The sequence below is a fragment of the Aythya ferina genome, assembly GCF_964211825.1.
Source record: "Aythya ferina genome assembly, chromosome: Z".
Taxonomy (NCBI): domain Eukaryota; kingdom Metazoa; phylum Chordata; class Aves; order Anseriformes; family Anatidae; genus Aythya; species Aythya ferina.
The window spans coordinates 51,968,554-51,987,115 of record NC_140299.1 but is presented as its reverse complement, the minus strand read 5'-3'; the positions used below and the strand labels follow the sequence as shown (position 1 = coordinate 51,987,115).

At 40.1% G+C, this 18,562-nt stretch overlaps 1 protein-coding gene and 1 long non-coding RNA gene across 2 annotated transcripts; one reads left to right on the top strand and one right to left on the bottom strand.

Moving 5' to 3' along the window:
* Positions 1-837: 837 nt before the first annotated feature.
* LOC311427511 lies at positions 838-3,501 on the bottom strand. Its single transcript, XR_014687393.1, has 3 exons — positions 3,382-3,501; positions 1,916-2,013; positions 838-1,835 (listed from the first exon to the last, which is right to left on the bottom strand). It is a non-coding gene; the product is annotated as an uncharacterized lncRNA (long non-coding RNA).
* On the top strand, positions 3,287-18,206 carry TMEM38B (transmembrane protein 38B). The gene is made up of 6 exons (XM_084504940.1): positions 3,287-3,451; positions 9,115-9,271; positions 12,379-12,563; positions 13,631-13,718; positions 15,682-15,799; positions 16,804-18,206. The coding sequence occupies exons 1-6, from the start codon at positions 3,346-3,348 to the stop codon at positions 17,011-17,013; spliced, it is 864 nt and encodes a 287-aa protein (XP_084361066.1). The 5' UTR covers positions 3,287-3,345; the 3' UTR covers positions 17,014-18,206.
* The last annotated feature ends 356 nt before the right edge of the window (positions 18,207-18,562 follow it).

The following is an 18,562-nucleotide window of genomic DNA, read 5'->3' as shown; positions in this document are numbered from 1 at the left end:
TACTTTTTATTTCCTCTTATTTCCTGCTGGTACTGGAGGTAGAAAGTACGCTAGAACTTCTTTCTCATGTAGCTGTGTCAGTTAACACGTTTCCCACCTAATGGCTGCAAGGGTGTCTTCTGGTGATTCACCTTCACAGTAGCTAACTCTGCCTTGGAAAGAAATGCTTCAGGTGCAGCAAAGAGCTCCCAGAAGAGGATGCAGTATGTATTTGAGGATCTGAGTAAAGATTCAGGTAGCCATTGCCAGATCTACCACATGATAGGACTGGTAGCATTGCTAGCGTTTTAGAAAACTTGGTTTTATTTACATGAGTGGCAGGCACAGCGGTAGACGTTGCTGCAGTGTAGGCACTGCCACATGCTGATGGCCCAAACTAAGATTTTCTTTCATGTCACTTTGTTGTGGTCATTGGTATTTTATTTCCCTCCCTCCCCTTGATCACACAAAAGATACTCTGAATTGTTTTTACTTTCTAGTAATGAACCTGATGCCACTCGGTGGCCATAAAACAGTACTGCAAGGAGTAGAAATGATCAGTACTTCTGAAGCCTGTAGGCAGAATATTGTTTCATCCTATAAAACCCTATCAGAAATTCTTTTATTGCTGCAGCTGCATGGACTCTTGCCACTATTCAGTGAGAGAAAAAATAACACTGAACTGATTTCTGCCACAGGTCAGCGAACATGGCTTACTAATCTGTTACGTTTTACCATCTATTAACCGTGGCAAAGCAATATCCTACTCTAGAAAATAACCTGTGATTTCCATGTCTGCACTTAAACAGAATAGGAAGTAAGAATTATAAATGCTAATAATAAGACTAATAAGATCACTTTGGCTGAATCATGAGCTTTTAATGTAGATAAAATGCAAAATGAAAATGTCCAGAAAGCATAAACTAGGTATAATCATGTGGTATTAGCATTAATGAGAAAATGAGTCACTGGAAAAACAAAGAGGAGGAGGCATTGAGAGTAATGAAAACTTGTTCTGTGTATAAGGTACTCATAAGAACAAAAACAAAGAAATGGCTTACTTTTCACACAGCAGAACAGTCATTCTAGGGATAGTTTAGGTGTTTGCTCTCTCTTCCTGCATAAACATTTCCCTAAAAATGGTCCAACTGTTATTCCAGTTATTTGCTGAACTTAGTTCTTAGTAGGGAAAGAACAGGTTTGAGAGCACCAGCTGAACATACGTGTTTTCAGATTGCTTAGCTTGATTAATTTCATACAGTGTGTCAATTTTAGAGCCATTAACTGTTCTCTTTAGCAGCTTGTGGAAATCAAATACAAAGACAAAAACAGTGCCTTCCTGTAGTAGGAAGAACGTTAAAAGAATCATAAGCCGCTAAACTTAAGTTTCATTGCGAGAGGGGGAAAAAAAAAAAAAAGTTAACTCACTTAAAAAAATGAGAAGGCCGAAAATCCTTGACATAGATCTGTGAAAAACAGTGTCACCTCAATGTAATTGCCTTCTATCACCAGTTAGCCAGTCTGGTGGACAAAGAAGATGCTGTGTATCTTGAAGGCAGAAGTTTTTGAAAACATTTCACTTGGGAAGCTCATGGACAGTTTTTTTGTTGTTGTTTTTATAGTGTAATGCAAAACTGGTTAGAAATCTACTTTTAGAAAATAAAACAGGTAACAACAGGTTTTACTGTCAAAATGGGTTTACGCGTGTATTAAAAGGGTTTCTGCTGAGGTGTGACCGGGATCTGGGATATGTGAATGCTCTTGGTAGTTATTAGGCAGATGATGATAGATGACATCAACCTGAGAAGGAACACAGGCTGGAGGACAGGATTGTAGTTCTAAGTACTCCTGATGAACTGAAAAACAAATAAAATAAAATAAAAAGGGGGAAAGGCAAGGTGTCACACTTATACCTGTTAAGCACAGTGCCCTGTACCTGTGTGGATCTGTGGTAGGGAATGACCAGTAGCGTAGAAAAGGCTCTGGGGACTAAAACCAACCACAAATTGATCAGGGAGCAGAAATACCACCACGCTGTAAAAAAGGCAAAGGAGAGACTTAATGGAGACGGTGAGCATTCAAGCTGGCAGCACAAGAAGAGGAAGGGAATCAGCTGTTGTAGTGGGTTTACGTGGCAAGGTTTTGGTAGCAGGGAGCCATAGGGGTGGTTTCGGGTGGTTTCTGTGAGAAAGATCTAGAAGCTGCCCCATGTTTGGGAAGGGCCCCATTGTTTTCCAGATCTGAGCCAATAAGCGATGTTGTTTTGCGCCTCTGTGAGAGCATATTTAAGACAGGGAAAAAAATGCTGCACCAGACAGCAGCTGGGAGAGTCAAGGGAGTGAGAGAATAGCCTTGCAGGTGCCAAGGTCAGTGTAGAAGGAGGGGGAGAGGTGCTCCAGGTGCCGGAGCAGAAGTCCCCTGCAGCCTGTGGTGAGGACCATGGTGACGCAGGATGTCCCCCTGCAGCCCATGGAGTACCACGGTGGAGCAGGTGGCCCTGCACTGACGGAGGCTGCTGCCTGTGGAAGACCCCTGCCGGAGCAGATTCTGGGCCGGACCTGTAGCCCGTGGAGAGGAGCCCACGCAGGAGCAGGTGACCTGGCAGGAGCTGCTGTCCGTGGGGGAGCCAGGTTGGAGCAGTTTTGTCCTGAGGGATGGACCCCGTGGTACGGACCCATATCTGGAGCAGTTCTGGGAGAGCTGCTGCCTGTGGGAAGCCCACGCTGGATCAGTTCATCAAGGACTGCATCCCGTGGGTGGGACCCCACAGCACAGGGGACGAGAGTGACCGAGAAGGAGCGGCAGAGAAGAAGTGCTGTAGACTGACCATAACCCCCATTCCCCCGTTCCCCTGCGCCGCTCGGGGGGAGGAGGTGGAAGAGGGTGGATGGGGGGGAAGGTGCTTTGGGTTTGCTTTTTCCTTTGTTTTCTCACTTCTCTCGCTTGTTAGTAATAGGCAATAAATCTTACTATCTCCTTATGCCGAGTCTGTTTTGCCCGTTACAATAATTATTGCGTGATTTTCTCGTCCTTATCTCAACCCTTGAGCCCCTTTTCACATATTTTCTCCCCGTTCCTCTTTGAGGAGGGGGAGTGAGAGAGCGGCTGTGGTGGAGCTCGCCTGCCCACTCGAGCGGAACCACGACAGCTGTATACCACACTGAAGGCTGACAGGACTTTAATATGCGATGAATGAGCGGGTTTTGGGGAAACATCTTCCAGCAGAAAGCGCTAAAAAAGAGCACCCGGCCAGCGGGGAGGGGACAGCGGGGGCAGCCCGGCACGGGGGCGGGCAGCTCGCCGGGCACCGCCGCTCCTCCCCTGCCGCACGGCGCCGGCCGAGGCCCAGGCTGTGCCGCGGGCGCCATGGAGCTGGGGCAGGTGCCGCTGGCCTTCTCCCACCTGCCCATGTTCCCCTTCTTCGACATGGCGCACTACGTTGCCTCCGTCATGGCGCTGAAGGAGCAGCGGGGTGAGCGGGGAACGCTGCCGGGGACAGGCGGGGCCAGGCGAGGCGGAGCCGGAGCCGCTGCGCGAAATGGCGGGGGGCTGCCCGCGGGGAGCGGGGTGGGCTGCGGGGGGACTGAGGCACTTCAGGGCTCTGCCCCCTCCTCCCCGCTTTTTTTTTTTTTTTTTTCCTCTCATATTTTTTTTTTCTTCTTTCAGCGTGGAAATACGGCCTGCGGTGCTGGTGAAGCCGCATGTCTGTAAACGCTGGCTGCCTCCAGCCGAGCTCCTCCTGCCTCCTCCTCACTAGGGGCACAAGGGAAGCCAGCCCAGGCGGCTGCTGGAGATCTTATCACAGTTAGAAGGCTTAAAACGTCCCAGAAATAAAAGGGCAGAAACCTCTGAAATCGGGTTTCTGCGTGGAGGGAAGGAGTGCGGCTGGCAGGCTGGCACCTCGCTGCCAGGCACTGTTACGGGGGGTGCAAGGAGCTGCTCTGCTCGCCCCCTAATATTCCTCTGGTGTCCTGGTTAAGCAGAAAGGTGCTCAGGCAATTCTCTCTGGTAGGAGACCTGCCACAGGATTGTCATGGGCTGGGTGTGTTCTAGTTAATGACTTCACACTGTACTCATATCTCATACAGTTAAGCTGGGAAAGCTTTTCACTGCCAATGTTTTGGGAGCGATATGAGTGCACACAGTGACACTTCTCTGCTTCAATCTCTCCTTGCTCTGCCCCAGAAAATCTTTTCCACTGTCATTGTTAGCCCCAAACCTAGTTCTAGTTGTCATAAGCACAGAGACGTGCCTCATTTTGGTGTTTAGAGTAGCTACTTGTGAAGTGACTTCGGACAGTTGTGGTAACCTTGCATCCCAGCTGGTGACGGTGTAGTAAACTGAGCTGGCTTTTGAGATTATAGAGCAGATTTGGGAGTTACTGCTTGCTTCAAATTTTTAAGGCTCAGCACTCTGTTTGGTGAGAGCTTTGGTCACTTCCTAAATGTGCCAAGGTGAATTTTTACTTCCTGCTGAGTAAGTGCACTTGGCAAATTGTAAAGGCCGATATAAAATGTTTATGTATGCTGGCATCTTCAACAGATCTTGTTACTACTACTAAAATTGCTTCTGGGTGCTGACATGAGACATTGTGTAATACAACTCTTCCATTTGAGAAGAGACTTTCTGTCCAAAGGAATTTGACATTATAATGCACCACCTTTAAACTTTCTTCTGAAGTGGATGCAGATTTGGGGACTGGGGTGGGAGGAATTGATCTACTTTGCTGACGTGTAACATAGCAGTTTTAGTGAGACAGCACTTTGGGACAGTGAAAGTGAAACATTTTTCCTTCTCATCTTAACAGCTGGAAAGTTCAGAACTTTGGAGTATTCTCTAATACTCACTGTTAATAACTTAATTCAGGTGACTGCGTGCTCTTCTGTTTCTTGCTCGCAAGCGGTTTGAACTGAACATTAAATCATAATTGAAATAGCAGCCATTATGAAATAGGATGGCTAATATTATCATTGATCTTTTATTTCTTAGGTATTACCATGTATTCTTGGAAATTTGAAGTGTAGCTTTCTTTCACAAATGGATACTTGGGTAATTGTCTGAGCATGTAGGAAGCCTGTGGTCAAGCCAGAGCCACATTTGTTTTATCCCAGAGTACTATCTCATTAAAATGCCAACCCTTAAACTCAGAGTCAGTGTGGGCATTTGTATCATGGATGAGCACCTACCAACTGGGATTTTTCCCAGTTCTTTCAATTAAATTTTTTTGCTGTCTTGTGGGTGCTGACAACTACCGTGGTGACAACCAACATGTTGCTTTTCACATGTTAAACTGGAAGTTCTTCATTAGTACATTTCAGCTTGCTTAAGAATTACTCATTTGTAGCTCCAGTTGGAGTTTTCTTTTGGGTCAATTTTCTTTTTGGGGACAGAGAGGCATCAAAAGGTGTTGAGGGTTGAGGATCAGCATTGTTTGGAAGGAATGTGCTGGTTTTGGTCTTGGAAGTTTTCTGTGATGTGATCCAAGTTATCTGAAGAGAGCTACTGCTTTTTGGCGTAGTTTTGCTGAGTTAAATCTGACTGTGAAAGCTTTAGCTTAATTCATGGTATGTACAGTTGAATAGGGGTGCTGGAAAAACTTCTACAAGTCCTATAGGTTTGCTCTTTAGATGTGTATGTGGTACGTACGATCATTTGCATGTTCAGAACACATTGGGAAGCATAAATTAGATCTTACCCTACTTACAGAAAGAGCTAGCCACCAAGGGTTTTATTACAATTATCTAGAAATAGTATTTAAAACTGCATTCAACAGTAGTCCTTGTATTTTGGAACTGTATCTGTGCTTTCTAATGTATGCACCAGGACTAGAGGCCTTTTGGCAGATGATATCCTCTGTGGTTGCATGATGCCTCATTATTTCTTTGTGATGCATCAGAGGACAAATATAAGTGACCTCTTGTTTAAAAATGTGACCTATTGAAAATTAAATTTGTTTTCTGAAAGGCTACATCTCATTTATAATTTAGGTAGCAGCGCAAAAAAGATGTGCTTTAAATTAGTATCAGCATTTTTTGACCCTTTGCTTTCTATGTTGGCTATATTCCTTGTTAGAAAGCAGCTATGGAATTACAAAATAATGGTGCATGAGCCAAGACAATTCTGTTGACCAACAAAAAAAATCGTGAGGTCCTTTAATAGCTTACTGAAGAAATTTACAAGCTTTTGTGTAGAGGGCAATCTGGTAATAATAATAGTCATTAGTGTGCATGGCCTAAAAACTGGAAATTGCTGTTAGTCATGGGGCAAAGCAAGAGTGGAGAAGCAGTGGTTGCTGAAAGGGAGAGGAATAAAACTGAAAAGAGAACAGTCAGCTAACTGATTTTAAAACAGCTCTAATAGTTAATTGAATTGATTTTATAAAAAAGAAGTGACCAAATCAATAATCTGACCAAATGCCTGGTGAAGTGAATTAAGCTTTCTGTTAGCTAGCTCTTGGCCATGCTGCATTTGTGGGGAGGGAGGAGGGTAATGCAGTCTTCTCATGGAGGCCACCAGTAAGATGTTAAGATGATTACTTCTCTGCTAATGCAAGGTGAGAAGCTTCATACTAAAGAAAGAGGTTGGTACAGACCCACCTGCTGATGGATGTCAGAAGTGTAAGATTTAAGTGCGGTCTGGACGCTGACAATTCTTGCATGTGGAACCTCCTGTCATAATATGGTTACCAGTCTTGGTCCAAAATCAGATTACCATACGGACTACTTCCTGTACTACATCAGGCTAAGAGTTAAAGATTGTGTATAATGCAGCTGCTGATGTATTAGCAATATTCGCCTCTTGTAGCAGCACATGATCTCTTGTGATCTGTGATCTGTAGTGGCTGCGGCCATTACCTGTTTTTTTTGTTACCCCATAAAGTTTGGGATGTTTCTCCTCTAAATGGCCACTTTGTGCTGTAGTACTGTAGCAACACTAAACTAGAACAATCTTGTCAATACTTCTATCTAAAGTGAATTATAGTGAGAGTGCTGTATTCTCTTTGAAATATTTGAGCATCTGATCTTTGGTAAGAACCTTATTTTCCCACTAAAGTTCTTGAAAATCTAAAAGCTTATCTTCTGAATTGTTAATCAAACACCACATTTCTTTTTGGTGCAGACCATAGGTTTCATCCTTGATTTGGTAACCTTCATCCTTTAGACTATGAAAAAAGTAACTATTTCATGCAAACGGAGCTCTGCATCTTTGTAAAGGCGAAGCTGTGGCAGTGATGGACTCCTGAAGTGGAAGGAAATAAAGTTGTCAAAACAACTATTTCAAGATATTTCTCTTTTGATAAAGAGTTGTTTCCCCTTAAAGCACGTTAAGGTTTCCCTTTCCTCCAGCATAATCTTCTGATACTGAGAATTCTTCTGGCATACGTGAATTGCAATTTTAAAAGGATGATTAATTTTAAAGATTCTAAAGATAACAAAATAAATGAAACTTTTAACAAGCTTTTAGTGGAATAATAGAATCATTTAGGTTGGAAAAGGCCTCTAAGATCATCAAGTCCAACCGTTAACTGAGCGCTGCCAAGTCTACTACCAAACCATGCCCCTAAGCACCACATCTACATGCCTTTTGAATACCCCCAGGGACAGTGACTTAACCACCTCCCTGGGCAGCCTGTTCCAATGCTTCGCAAACCTTTCAGTGAAGGAATTTTTCCTAATACCCAACTGAAACCTCCACTGGCAACTCCATTTCCTCGTGTCCTACTGCTTGTTGCTTGGGAGAACAGACCAACCCCTGCCTCGCTACAGCCACCTCTGCGGTAGCTGTAGAGAGCAGTGAGGTCTCCCCTGAGCCTCCTTTTCTCCAGACTAAACAACCCCAGTTCCCTCAGCCGCTCCTCACAGGCCTTGTGCTCCAGGCCCCTCACCAGCTTCATAGCCCTGCTCTGGACATGCTCCAGGGCCTCCATGTCCTTCTGGTAGTGAGGGGCCCAAAGCTGAACACAGCACTCAAGGTGTGGCCTCACCCAGGCTAAGTACAGAGGGACTGTCACTTCAGTAGTCCTGCCAGCCACATTACTTCCAATATAAGCTGGGATGCTTGTTGGTGCTTTTAATAATGAGCATCACAGAATGGGCAGGGTTGGAAGGGACCTCTGAAGATTTTCTAGTCCAAACCCCCTGCTGAACAGAATCACCTAGAGCACGTTGCACAGGATGGCATCCAGGCAGGTCTTGAATATCTCCAGAGAAGGAGACTCCACAACCTCTCTGGGCATCCTGTCCCAGTGCTCTGTCACCCTCACGGTGAAGAAGTGCCCTCTCATGTTCAGCAAGAACCTCCCATGCTTCAGTTTGTGCCTGTTGCCTCTTGTCCTGTCACTGGGCACAACTGAAAAAAGACCAGATCTATACTTGACACCCTTGCCTCAGATACTTATTCACATTGACAAGCTCTCCCCTCAGTCTTCTCTTTTCCAGGCTAAACAGGCCCAGCACTCTCAGCCTGTCCTCATATGGCAAGTGCTCCAGTCCTCTAATCATGTTCGTAGCCCATATTATAAGACTTTGAGTAACCTTTTTTATTTGCTCAGAACTGCGGGTGAAACAACATTTGCCTAATTGCATTGGGTAGTTGCCCAGAGAACACTGTTAGGAGGGTGTTGGGAACAAAAAAAAAAACAAACACAAAAAACAGTGACCTTGTATTCATAAAGATTCAAAAGCAGAATTGGAAGCTGTAGCGTAACCTTCAAAAAGTATCTGTTGTAATACCTGTCCTTTTTAGGACAGCAAGGCCAATTGTATGTACTTAGTGCAAATTAAAAAGCAACTTTGTACCTGCAACAAATTTTTAGCAATGAACCGTCTCAGCTGTGCTCTGAAAGTTTTTGCTTCCTGGTAGGCAGGTAGCTACACTGAACCAACCCACAAAAGATACTGAGAGAACACAGGGTCAGTCTTTCTCTTTTATTTAGGTAATACATACTGAAGTCAGTGTCATCTGAAACTTTTATTTTAGGAGGCCTTTTCTTGTGAAGGCCTACAGATTTCTGCAGGATTTTTCATGATCTAAAGAAACGATGTAAGATTGCATGACTTGAAAAATGATGACTTAAGACTTGACATGATTCTCCAATGTTTGTTTCTGTTTATGCCTCTTTTCTGTTTGTTTTAGGAGCTGTGGATGTTTCAGTCCGAAGTCCGTTTGCCTGCTGGTTTAGTGCTATGCTTTGTTGCTTTGGTGGTTCTGTTTTGTCTTTCTTGATGCTTGGAGAACCTCCAGTAGCATTTTTGGCAAAAGGCACGAATATTCTACTGGCATCTTCAGTCTGGTAAGCCGCCACGATTGAGTTAGACGAGTATTATTGGTTAGAGGAAACTGTACTTTGACTGTAAATAGTAAGACTATACCAGCAAGTTTCCATGTAAATCAGAAGCTCAACTTAAAAATGTCATGGATTTAGAAGCTGTCACTCCGTCAGAGAAGTCATTGCAGCAAAAAAATGGTATGAACCCTTTCTGTAGGAGTGAAATGTGCTCTTTTCATAAGAGCAACTTTTATGAGCTGTTGATAATGAAATACTCAGTCACTAGACTTTTCTTAGATTTTTATAGTATTCCTGGTCAAGCAGATGAAAATGTGTTCTGGAATAAAATGGACTCGAGTTATTGCTTTTCTGAATATAAAGAATTCATAAGTGCCATCTAGTTTTGCCAGTGACAGCTTTTGAACCTGGCTGAAGTAAAATTCCTACACTTTTCTGTGATTGGTAAACTAAGACATGGATCTTTTTATCTTCTGGTCTCTGCTCTCTGACATCTTTTTTTTTTTTTTTTTTTTTAATCTTTTGCCCTTTCCCAAACTGTTTTCCCAAATGGATGGGGTGGTAGTGAAAGCCAGTAGAGAGCTGAATGGGAAGTCAGGTATGTGTGTGGCAGCAATTTGGCCTGTTTTGGAGTTCATAAATAATACTTTCATAAATAATATTTTCATACAAAGGTTGCCTTGCAGTGGAGTTCATTTATTCCAGAGAGCGATCATAGAGAAAAACCCTCTACTTTAACAAAATTTGGGATCAGCTGTGGATTTTTTGAATTTAAAAATCTAAATTCCTATATTGGAAGAATATTAGCTGCTTGAAATCCTTCAGTATCTATTCCTTGTTGCCACTTAAGATTTATAATTGTGAATTCATTAAAATGAAAGTAAATATTTATATGTGTGTATCTGTTTTAGCGTTCTGGTCTTCATGTTGCAATGGAAGATGGCAGACAAATTTAATTGAAGCAAATCAGTGAAATGAGTAATATACAGTTAAACATGCAGAACAACAAAGTTTATGGAATCTGCTTCTGGTTCATAGTAGTCTGGTGTGGGCAACATGACTGCTTATTTTAACAAATGATACTTGAGTTAGGAGTACAGGTGAATAGAACATGCTTTCATTTGAACTTAATACGGGCAAATCTGACCTGCTATGCTCAAATAAAATGAGGTTTTAAGAAGAACCTGTGAATGCTGTGAAACCCTTCAAGCTCTTAGTTTTACAAAGTTCTCTCTTCATTAGTATAATGGCTTTAATTCTTGGTCTCAAATCACATGAAACAAAATTCCCCAAGTTACACATAAAACTGGAAAATAAAAGGGGTTGTGCTGTGCTGGAGAGATGCTCCTAAATAGTCTGTAGGACAGCGACATCTACTGTTAGCAAGTGTTGCTAGCAGAAATTATAGACAAAAACGGTATGGTAGCATAGCCGTGCTATTCCAGACAAATCCAGCTATGTGCGCTTCAGTGTCCTAAACCCACATTTTACAATTGTAAGTTGATTCTGGTTAGTGTTCTCTGAGTACATAGCTTAAATGGCTGTTAGCAGTAGCCATTAAAGCACATGCTCTGTATACATCCTTGAATTAATACCAGCTGAAGCTTCATTGCTACAAAGGCAGTTGGATTTACAATAGGAAAAAAGGGAAGGAATGTAAGCTATTCAAAAGTGATACTAAAACTGACTGTCGAAGCAGTACATAGCTATTAATGTAAATTCCAATAACTTCCTTGTATGTGAGAAGTAGGCTATTGCATGCTTCAGTGTGGGAGGTCTTGAAGAAAAAAAAGCTTTATAAGTTTGCCATGACAAGAAACTGTATACACTGCAGCAAAAGCAAATATACAATTAGGATAGGACTTCAGTTAAATTTTGCCTTCCTGTGGAGGAAGCATCCCGACATTCTGCTGTTAAGGATAAGCATTTTTTTCTGAGGAAAACAACAAAACTACAAACCAAACAAAAACATACCAACCAAGCAAACAACAAAACACCCAAGTGCTCTCATGCTTTTTAATCTCTAACCAAGAAGCATGAGTCTTCCTGGTTATGGTGTCTGCCACTAGTTTTAATAAGGTAAACTAGATAAAGGGGTGCATCTATGCCTTGCTGCCTGAGGAAAAAGATACAGCCCTAGAAGTTTTTGGTAGATAGGATTGAGCTCAGAAGCCTAAACCAAGAGGCAAGTATTTTTTTTAGAAAAGACATTACCATCTTTTAGAGGCTTTTTCTGCCTTCACCACTTACTTATTGCTGTCTTATTCCTGTGCTAATACAGATGGTTTTTTTGGATGTTTTTTGTCTGTTTAAGAACTGAAATTTGAGACTGAGGAGATAAAATAAAGCACTGCATAATTTATTCACTTAAGATTTACTGTCAGCTTAGGACCTCATTGTTAGCCATCTTTACTTTGTTTTGAGAACAAGTTGGAAAAAGATATTAAATATTGAGTACACCTTTGGGTTGCTTTTAACGCTTTGAAAAAATAAATGTGCTTGTAATTGGCAAGCTGGAAAAGCTAGAATCTGTGGTTACTAAGATGTGAAATGGGTTTGAAAATAGCTGTGCATTTCATCTGACGTGATTCTAACAAGTGGAGGCATTCTTGCTGAACTTATATAATTCCATGTACCTATCAGTAGGAAAGGATAGTGTCTGCAAGTAATTTAACCAATGTGATTTAATCCTGTAAAAAAAAGGTGTGACAATAATTCAGTAATTTTTATTATGTAAATATGATATATAAACTATACAACAATAAAAGGAATTACAGGAGTTGGACTTGATGATCCTTGTGGGTTCTTTCTAACCTGGGATATTGTGTGAAAATGTAAATCTTTCTGATGTACTTTAATAAATTCTTAGCTGGGACAGCGTTGCAGCAAGTACACTGTTAAATATCATTTCATGATTTTGGTGCAACAGCTCAAACATACTCAAAAGCATTTCATTTATTTTCTCTATGTGCAGTATAAGGCATTGAGCTATCAGTAATATATTAAATATTGCTAGTCGTATTCCAGAAATATCTTTAAATGTGTTAGAAAGTGAATTCCTTAGGAAAAGCTTTTGAAAGCTCATAACACTTTTTTTTCGTTGTGATTTTCAGGTATCTTGTCTTTTACTGCCCAGAAGACATATTCTGCCGGTGCTTTGCATTTCTCCCTCTTCGGCTTCTAGTTGCAGGAATGAAAGAAGTGACTAGGACTTGGAAAATAGTGGCTGGCGTTGCACATGCAGACAGTCACTTCGAAGACGCCTGGCTTGTCATGATAGCTGTGGGCTGGGCCAGAGGTAACATATATAACAACTTCTTCTGATGAATTATGAAGTTTTGGAGTGGTATTTAAATGTTTAGCCTTTCAGCATATCTGTAGCACCATTCCTTGCTGTGGTGGGTATGATCCTAAGGTCCTAATACAGTCCGTTATCCCCTCAAGGGAGAAGTCAGTTTTTCTGCCTGGATTAAGGGTGACATTGCATGACTCCAAGGGAAGTTCGTCTTGTCTCTTTGGAAGGTCTTCTGAGGACTTTTAGAATGGGCGACTGATGGCAATAAAGAAGTAAATCTCCCATGTAGCTCCAGTGCTGTCACTAAACTTTCCATCGTATCTCTTCAGAACTGTTTTCCTTGCATGTGGCTGAAGAAGAGAGCTTGTATTTTTAGCTTTTGGGATTGCTAACAGGAGCTGATTTTAAACACAGGAATGACCCTTCTTGCCTGCCTGCTGTTTGGAATATGTCTCTGCAAGCTCCCTCCCTAGCAGCTGTGTTTACAGTCACGAAACCAGAACCATTTCAGGACGTAGTAAAGCAGCTCCTGATTCTATCCGCTTGATGCTGTTGTGCTTTGGGAAACAACATGTTAACGTGAAGATATATTGCATTAGTTTTACAGGTTATGATGCAGATCAATCTTGTTGGCCAGAGTGTCTAACACTTGCTTATGTCTTGCCTTTTTTTAACTTAAAAACATATCCACCCTTTTCCTGTGGAGAATCCTCCTACTTTATAGTGACACTCTCTGTACTTAGATGCTTACAAGAATAATGGAATGATACAAGCCTCTCTGGAGATTTTCTCTGTCAATTCAAACATTTGTTTGCAGTGATCAGTGTGTCATTTCAGATATTATCACAAAAAGGTGAACCTTATGTTCTTTCTAAGTAGCTAAACCTCTGAGGTTTCTTATTGGTCACTCAAGTCATGCACATACGAAAGATTCAATTAATCTCTTTAAGTGTGAGCTTTGGGTGCCACATTTGGCAGCTGGTGTAATGAGTTTTGCTGGGAGCAGTAGTAGGCTGTGCAGCAGTGGTAGCATGCCAGCAGAGGCTTACTGTTAATCTCTGGATTTTCAGGAGCTGGTGGTGGCCTAATCTCCAACTTCGAGCAGTTGGTGAGAGGAGTGTGGAAACCTGAAACTAATGAACTACTGAAGATGTCCTAGTAAGTTTTTTATAATGAAGTTCAATCTGTTAACAGCTGTTTTACTAATTCCTTATGTTGACACTCACATGTAATGGCTCAGATTTAAAGATTGAAAGTATTAATAAAAATTCAATTGTTTGTAATAGATGCTTGATATTTGTCGTATGAAAGATTGGTTGTTGATATTTGATAATTTTAGCAAATGTTTTGGTCATTTTAGGTTTGCAGCACAAGAATACCAAGTTGGAAGAAGTCAATAAAAATTATGGCTAGAAAATTGTTGGAATTTATTGGTAAACATTATTGAGTCAGTTTCTCTTGTAGGGACATGGTTTTCTATCCAAAATGAAAGGCCAGTGGTACTACAAGTATATGAGTAAGGACTGTGTTTTTAGTGCATGTTCTGAACATCATCAATATGGCTTCCTTTGAGTATTGTCACTCTTGCTTCCTCTGCAAGCACTGTTTTCCTCCAAAGATATTGATTATTTGAGAAGGTACAAACTGGTTGTTCAATATAGCAAAAAAAAGTAGCAACACATCTTTTCTATACTGCAAAACAAGAAAAGTGCCTTCTCTTGCAGAAGCAAAGAATGGAAAATTACATGGCTTCTAGATTAGACAGTAAAATGAATATTGAGGCAGGCTAGAAAGCCACAAGCTATTGTAAGTTAAGATAAGCTCATTTTAGTAATTTCCCAAAATGGCTTTGATCTTTCCCATGTAACTCTCAAGTCTTTAGAAACAATAATTAAAAAAAAAAAATCTTTTCTGCAGCTACTCTTAGGAATAGAGAATAACGGAAGAGAAAGTTGTAAGGGAATTACTTGTCCTCAGTCAGTGCCTAGGTGTCTGCAGTCTTTTTACCAGACTTCCAGAAGAAAGTAGTCACTGTTAGTAATAGCACTGTGTTTACAGGTGCAGCATTAGAACATTGATTACTGATTAGCATATATCCTGCTTTTCTGTGGTGGATGTGAGACTCAAAATAGCTCAAAAAGTACTGTTCTTTCTAAATTCTGTTCAATATGTAAAACTTAAATAGAAGTAAGTTATGAAATTTAAAGGATAAAATATTCTGCAATCAGATAAGATAGTTTTACACAGAATTAGTTTTTTGTTTTGTTTTTTGTTAAGCAGGAAGTAAATGCAGAAATCTGTGAGTTACTGAAAAGACTAAAGGATTTGTCTATGAATAGATGCTTTGTGGTAACAGGAATGTTGCCCTTCTATTATAGATACAGCTTAAGTGCAGAATTCTTCTGCCAGTATTTTAGTGCTCTCTCTTCATATTCTTTTGTTTTCTGACTGCATACATGTCAAGTGATATACCACTGTGATGAAAGTACATTGAAACTGTAAATCTTCACATGTTGCAAGTCAACAGAGCTGTTTTGGTGAAACTTGGTAACATAACAAGATTGGTATGTGATACCAATGCTTGACCTGGCTCAAGTCAAGCATGAGCAGACCACAACCCTAAAACTGGTGGAGTATCATAGTGGAATCAGACATGGATGGAGTTGTTCTTTGACACCTGCAGCAGCTGCTTGGAATAACTAACACCTAGAGTATAGGAGAATGTATTTTTAAGCACTGCTAGAGTAGCGCAAGCTTTGTAATTTAACTCTTCAGTAAGACACATTGGGAGAAGAGGAAGAGCAAGCTGATATGTAGAGACTGAATAGAGACATCAGAATGCATTTTGATTTGAAGAGGATTTGTCAAATATGAGTTTGCTTGGTGTATAAATCAGTGCTGAACTTAATGCTTGTCCACAATGCTGTAAGCATAGTAATACATAAAGTGAAGGTCTTAGTTTAATAATACCTAGGGTTTGGACCTCATAACTGCAAGTATACATGTGTTCTATTCAGAAGTAATTGCTTTGCATGCTAAGAACATTTAGTGTTTGTTAGGTCATGGTATCTTTCACTGTGGAGTAGGGAAGAGAAATTAACGTTGTTTGTTTGATTTCCAGCCCAGTGAAGGTAACTTTGATAGGAGCGGTTCTCTTCACTCTTCAGCATAGCCAATACTTGCCAATAGCAAGACACAACCTCATGTTTTTGTACACCATCTTTCTTGTAGTTTCCAAGGTAAGAATTTGAAAGTGTTGCAAATAACAGAATAACAAAAAAATATGTTTTTTCAGCATTTCAGAGCAAAACGTGTCCTCAGACATAATACTGCAGTTTATAATGCTTGCTTTTGGAAGGGGAGGACAGCTGCTACTGCCTTAAACCTGTGTTTAGTCTTTTACACATAGACAGAACAGACCTATGCTGATAGGTTCAGTGTATGGAGGGGGAAGGAATCAGGAATATTGGCACCCAACAGTTGATATGGTAGGTTTTAATGTCCACAATCTCAGACAGCTCCTGTATGTGGAGAAGAACTGTCCTGTTCTCTGCTTGTTGCTAGCTGCTTAATGCCCACCTTGTACCTGTGCAGTCATCTGTGGATTTGCAAAACAAACCAAATAGGTTCTTGTCTATGTATAAGTTATGTATGTTTACATTGCTGTAAAATTAGTGAAGTTAATGTATTAAAGGTAAATAATAGTATTTTCTTACACAGCATCACTTAATTTCTGGCTTTGACCCCTTTAGTCATGTTTGTTTCCAGGATGATGCTTGTCTTGAGATTTATTAGCTAATAAGAAGAGTGTAGTCTCTGAGTTAAAAGAAGGCTAGAATTTTTTAAAACTTCAGAGCTGCTGTTGAGCAGAGTAGAAAATATCTTAAAGTGGTGGTTGCCAGTCTCATTTCTGTGAAGTTGCTCATGAGTTTAATTCTAGAGAATTTTCTTTAGGGAGCCAAGACTTTAAGCTGATGTTTCACCTAAACAAATAAAAGTTTAAAAAAAAACTTTAAAAAGTGTTTTACTTTTTTTTTTTTTTTTAAGAGTGTAGGTCAGGAAGAGAAGCATTCACTGATGATTTCAACCTAAAATGACCATATTTCCCTTCATTGCGTAGACTCTTGTTATGATGTAGCAAGTTTGGAATGCTGTACATTGGTTCAGTATAGAACTTGTGTTCAAACTGTTGTGAAGCCATTAAAAGTTTTAATGAAACTTGACCATTCCTTGTTACTCATAGGTAAAAATGATGTTGACAAGATCTGCAACGTCTCCATTTGCTCCCATTGAGTCTGCATTAGGCTATATATTCTTCGGCTTGCCAAAAACTCCACCCAAAATGAAAAGCGAAGGTGCTACATCTTCCAATGGCTCTTCAGTCTGTGACCAGTCTTCCTCTGAACAGTCCGATGATGGTGTTAAGAAGAGACAGGCAAAGAAAACAGAATAAGTGACTTAAAATCCTTGAAAACCTGCAAAGATATTTCCATGTCAGATTAGGCTGATTGAGAATTTTTTTTTAAAGAATATTTTATGAGGTGAGAGTAGGGCTGTGTAATATGGTGGTGTTACTTGCCTTCAGAATGCGTTTTGTTTGCTTCTGGAATGTGTTCAGATGTTTGAATGAACATGTTGGATTTGTAAGTGTAAAAGTACAATTTTTTTATAGTGGTTGTAAGTTTACTCAATTTTAATTTTATTTATTAGTAATTTTAAATGCTTACATGCTAAAAAGAGTTTCAAAATGTGATAATCAGCTTTGCTATTTTTTATGGTTTATCACTTGTTTCATTTTTTTTTTTTTCTTGATTCTTGTGTTTCATTTGGATAACATGAACTTGAACTGCCAAGTGTTCACAGTAAAATGTCTCAAGTAAGAAAGGCTTTAGTTAGTCATCACCTGATTAAGGCTTAATCACATCACACTGTAAAACCATGAAAATGTACCAAACTAATGCCTTTAACTAGAAAAATAATGGAATTACTGTTGTAATTCACTTTGCACTGGTCTAGATTTTCTTCACTTAAGTAAATATTTTTTGCATTTTCCTATTTTTCAAAATAAGAGTGCTTTACTAGTATTTTTAAAAATCTTTACTGTTAGCAGATAGAAACACCAATATTTTTGTTGTTGGCTCACTTTGACACTTTATTTGCAAGCGTTTGATATTTATATATTTTTATGTTACATATGTGATTTTTATGTGGTTTGTAATATCTTTCAGTTTGACTGGGATGAGACATCTTTGCCTGCACTTCCATCCAAGCATAATTTTTTTTTTCAAAGCCAAACTATCAAACATTTTCAAAAAGAATACTGGACAGCATATTTATCTTGTCTATCATCAGTTCTGCTCTGTTGTACACGCTGATAATAAATACCAATACTAGTTTTTAGCAGTTACCTCTGGTGCTATTGGGGAAGAACAGTTAATACCAGAAGCACTGAAACTGTTTTATTAATGCTGAAATTTGCTGCTTCTCTTTTACATGTGATGTGAAGCAGTTGCAAGTCATACACAGCTCAGAACTGGGAACTTTAACATTTCTGAGATGTTATATTTTATAAGACTCTAATCTTTTCAGAGGAATCTTTTATTTGATGTGCCATTTTTTAGAATGTATTAAACTATTTTTACAGAATTCGATTCTTTGGAAAGTACTACTTTGAAGAGTATTCTTTAGCAAAAGGAGGTTGGTTAATCTTTGCACAGGGATGCCAAGGAGAATGTGAAGGCAAGTGTGATTTGAAAAGGCAATGTTCTAATTCCAGGTACAGATCTAAATTCAGAAAAACTGTCACCAGTACTGTACATAAAAAAAAAAAAAAAAAGCATCCAAGAAATTTCTTTTGTGCCCGTTGAGCCACAATTCCTTGGTAGTGACCAAATCCCTTGAGTTCAGTTTGGAATTCAGCTGTATAGCAAATGTGTGCTACGTTGAAAATTAAGCCGAGTATTTACTTCAGCACAGAAGAATAACAAAAATGAACCTCCAGC